The sequence below is a fragment of the Tupaia chinensis genome, unplaced genomic scaffold (assembly GCF_000334495.1).
Source record: "Tupaia chinensis unplaced genomic scaffold, TupChi_1.0 Scaffold000511_1, whole genome shotgun sequence".
Taxonomy (NCBI): Eukaryota; Metazoa; Chordata; class Mammalia; order Scandentia; family Tupaiidae; genus Tupaia; species Tupaia belangeri.
The window spans coordinates 2859105-2863888 of NW_006160024.1; the positions used below are offsets into that span (position 1 = coordinate 2859105).

At 43.8% G+C, this 4784-nt stretch overlaps 1 protein-coding gene across 1 annotated transcript in view; it reads right to left on the bottom strand.

Annotated features, from left to right (window-relative positions):
* The window catches only part of LOC102490083 (interleukin-36 beta), a 19955-nt gene that overhangs the window by 11651 nt on the left and 3520 nt on the right, over positions 1–4784 (bottom strand). The window contains exon 2 of the mRNA XM_014590941.1: positions 4457–4564. Within this exon, the coding sequence (XP_014446427.1) occupies positions 4457–4564 (108 nt within the window). The remainder of the gene's footprint in view (positions 1–4456; positions 4565–4784) is intronic.

The window sequence follows — 4784 nt, forward strand, 5'->3', positions numbered from 1 at the left end:
GCCACCTGCTGGCCTCCTATAAAAGCTAATGTGAAAGAGAACTGGAAACTCTTGAGCAAAATATCCCTGTGCTGGGACCAGCAGTTGGCGTAATGGCTGTGTCGCTGGGCTCCCATGTAGTTGACCATGGTTCGAGTTCTGGACCCGGTGACTTAAACTCACCCTGGGCATGTGTGCCTGCGTGTGCCCAAGATCCCGAGAGGAGAATGGAGGAGAAGGGATTGCGGCGTGGCCATCCCCCTGGGAGGTGATTTCTCGCTTTCTGTGTCTCTGTCTCTTGCTATCTTTCTGGCGAGCGTGCGCGCCCTATAGCAAAAACCTCTCAAAAAAATAAACAAAAACCCTGTGTCTTACTTAAGCACATAACAAAAAGATATGTGTGGGCCAGCAGGTGGTATGGTGGTTAAGGCACTGGATCTCACATGGCCAGTTCTACAATGTTCAAGTCCCAGCCCCAGTGGCTCTAGTATCACACCAGGTGTGTGTACATGTGTGCCAAAATCCCAAGAGGAGAATGGAGAAGGGACTGCAGCTTGGTCATCCACCTTAGAGGGTGATTTCTCACTTTCCCTTTCTCTGGCAAGCGTACACAAACCATGACAGAAATCTTTTTTTTTAAGTATGTATTTTAATAATATATGTTGGAACTCATATCTGTTGTAATTATTAATAATAAAATTGTGTTAACAGCTAAAGAAAAAGACAGAAAAGTCATGATGATAGACCCGGAACCTGCCCTGGGCCTTCTGTTTCTGGCTGAGGACCAAAACCAGTAGAATGGGGACTCTCAGTCTCACTGACAGGCCCAGGGAAACCCTGGGGCATAGCTTGGGCATGATCAAAGGGTAGAAATGATGGGTTTTAAAAAAGGGAGGTAGATGACGCGGAACATTCTGATATGTACAGTTCATGCACACGCTGACCTCGTTCTCAGTATCTCAGGGGGAACGGACACCAGCTGTTTTTCCTTATTCTAAACAGTAATGATAAAAAGCATGAAAGCAACATGCCCAGGCTTTCATAACCTGTGAGTATAAAATAAGGCTACACTTTCATTCAAAAGTAAATTGTAAAGACTTCGAATGCCCATGGCCACAGGTGGGAATGCACTCTCCCTTTAAGGTCCTTGGTCATCTTTGAATCTGGGGATCTGACTTCGCCCATTCTCACGGGCCCCTCGAGTTCTTCCTGTCACTCTCTGTCCAGAAGTCACATCCACTGACTGTCCTGTCCGAGGATGTCACAAGCCTATCCCCACATGCTGGCTATGTTGCTCCCAGCATTGCCTCAACCCCAGGGGACAGGACCCTGCTGCTTCCCCTGTACTTTTAGATCCCAAGAACATATGATGCCTTTCTCTTAATTAGCCAGGGCAGAGCTGTCATCAGATAGGAACATCTTTTTGATTTTTTTCATTAAAAAAAAATTTTTTTTTGCTATAGGGTGTGCGCTTGCCAGACAGACAGAGAGAGACATAGAGACAGAAAGTGAGAAATCACCCCCCAGGGGGTATGGTCACGCCGCAATCCCTTCTTCTCCATTCTCCTCTCGGGATCTTGGGCACGCACGCACACGTGCCCGGCGTGAGTTTGAAGCCACCGGGTTCGGGACACGAACCGCGGTCGACTACGTGGGAGTCCAGCGACATAGCCATTACGCTAACTGCTGGTTCCCCAGAAACCTTTTGTTAAGGGAGGCAGAAGGCAGCATTCTTGGTCTCTGGTGGGATCATGTAGCCAGCCTGGGCTGCTCACTCATGCTTCTTTACAGGAGAAATAAATAAACCTCTGTCCTGTTTAAGTCATGGTTATGTGTATATTTTCTTACTTACTTTTGGTCTGAAGTGGTTAAGCAAGAAATTCACAGGAGTGGGTTGGTTCAAGGATCCATATCCCATGTGACTGACTGTGTTTCAAATCCAAGTCCTGGCAGTTGAAAACATGCATGTGTGTGTGTCTGCCCCAATTATGATGGGATGGGGAAATGGAGGACAATGTACAGCACTGTCCACTGAGCAGTGCTTTCTCTTCTCTCTGTCTTTGTGGATGTCCATGTGAATACACACACCGTAGTAGCAACAACAACAACAATCAAAAAATATTCCTAAGAGTTTGGATGTTTTTAATCTAGCTTTATGGGCAGGGAATCAATCCATTGACCAGAGATTTTTCTGTTAGTCCACTCAGAACAAGACACTATGTGGTCACTGGGGAATTTAACTGAGGACAAGAGAGACATCATCATTACCTCCATGGAATGCATACTTTCATGGGAAAATGACAGGAAAAAGATAAACAGAGAAATTACTAAAACCACAATAAATTACAATACCTGCCTTGGAGGAAGTCACAAAAGATTGGGATAGTAGAAAAGAGACCAAATTCAGCTAGAGGAATTGAGAAAGATCTCTCCGAGAGTTGAATGGAAACCAAAACCATAAAGTGAAGAGAAATGTATTATACGAAGAAGTGGTGGAGGAGTTTTAGAGAGAGACTGTCATAGGAAAGGAAAGGTTTATGTGAGGGTTTCAATGTGGAAAAGATGTTTTAAGTTCAAGGCTTAGAAAGAATAGTACTATGAAGTCTGCCTAAGTTCTCCTGTCCCTGCACCCAAAACACAAATTCATGGGCAAGGTATATTCAACTAATCTGGTAAGAAGGTTGCTTTTTTCTTTTTTTTTAGAGAGAGAGATATTTTTTGCTATAGGGCATGCACTCGCTGGAGAGACAGAGAGACAGAAAGCAAGAAATTATCCTCTGGGGAGATGGCCACACCACAATCCCTTCTCCTCCATTCTCCTCTTGGGATCTTGGGCATGTACGCACATGTGCCTGGCATGAGGTTCAAGTTGCTGGGTCTGGGATTCAAACCATGGTCAACTATGTGGGAGTTCAGTAATGTACCACTACACCATTTGCTGGTCCCAGAAGATTGCTCTTGATGCTCGATGGAGAATGGATGGGAGGCTCCACCAATAGAGTGGGAGAGAGGGCAGTGAGGAAGTGATGGTAGGGGTGCAGGTGAGAGATGATATCATCTTGATAATAAAGCATAGTTTGCACATAGACTCATCTGTCTTGGCTAATGGACTGGATGGAGAGTGGGGGAGAGGAGGAATCAAGGATGCCTCCCATATAATTGGCTTCAGCAAATGAAGTGGATGTTAGCGCTGTTAACAGAGACTGTGAGCAGTTTGGAGAAAGAAGGTAGACTATAGTTCCATTTGAGATACAGAAGTTAGAGATGTCTGAAAGGAGATTCTGAGGACATGAGTCACTTGTGCAGAGAGGAAATCTATATTAGAAGCATGAATGCTGGAGTATGAGCATAGAGCATCAGACCAAGAGAGCAGCTCACATCCTTTCATCAGCTTGTATAATGATGGCAGAACAAGCTCTGAGAAGCACATCATTAGGAGATTTCAGAGAGAGAGAGTCGAGTCACAAAGGAAAATGCAAAATAGAAACTACAGGAGGATGAATGTTTTTACAGAAGGAAATAATGGAGTGTTTTAAAGTACATTAATCCTTCAGATTTGTGTATTAGAAGGTCATTGGTGGGGGCCAGCAGGTGGAGTGGTGGTTAAGGTACTGGACTCCCACATGGCCGACTGTGGTTTGAGTACTGGACCTGGCAGCTTGATTTCTCACTTTCTCTCTCTGGTCAAACTAAATAATAATAATAATAATAAATAAAATAAAATAATTTTTATAAAAAAGAATGCTATTGGTGATCTAAGAACTGGTTGGAAGAACTTAAACATTAGTCCAGATGTAGGAATGTTCCTATGTAAAAGTGAATAGGATGAAGCAGAGACAAGTTCTATAGCCAACTTCCCCATGAAGTTTGACTCTAATTGGCATGGCAAATGGAAGAGTGGTAGAAATAAATGGTGGAAGTCAAGGGAAAGTTTTTAGTGGTAGTTAGATATACTAGATTGTAACATGTGTGTCAGAGTAGAAAGAATCAGTAGACAGTTAAAGATGGGTTTAGGGAAGAGAGTAATTAAATCCAACACTGCAATTCTAGAGAAAGGGAAGGAAGTTGTGATGGACTGACTTTTGATGGGGGGAGGCTTATCATCCATTATGGATACCAAGGGAGAAGGTGTTTTGGTTTGTTGGTAGGAAGATGAAGGGAGTTGAGTCTGAGAACGTAGGTAGTGAAGGCTAGCAGTTAAAGGAAGGAAACTGCAAGATCAGCTGTTGCTTAGAAAGAATGCTTTGAATCTGAGGGTATATATATATATATGTATTTATAGGCAAGGGGAACTGCCTATGCCTCATACCCTCATTTATAAGTATGGTTTCCTTACCCTTTTTTGCTCTTCCTCTGGACAATGGGCTGCTGCTTAGAGATTTGTGAGGTTCAAGGCTAGGCTTGTAAAGACTTAGTACCAACCCTATAGTAGCTAGTCCTCCTTCGGAAAGTAGCAGAGGCCTAGATTGTCACTTACCAGGCTTGATGTTGTTGGTAAGAGGAGCTGCTATTAAGGAATTTTCATTCAGGACCCACACCATCTGTTGAGTATCACGAATATGATAGTAGGAAGGAAGTCTTCTCACTGCAGGTGACAGAAAAACAAAACACATCTGAGTTTATTACTAACTTCAGGTCTCTGATTGCATCCAGGTAATAACAATGTTTTAATTCCTGGAGATAGGCTTACTCCTCTGAGAAAGAGTGGATATCGGGGAACCAGCAGTTAGCATAAAGGCTATGTTGCTGGACTCCCACGTAGTCGACCGCGGTTCGCGTCCCAGACCCTGTGGCTTAAAACTCAC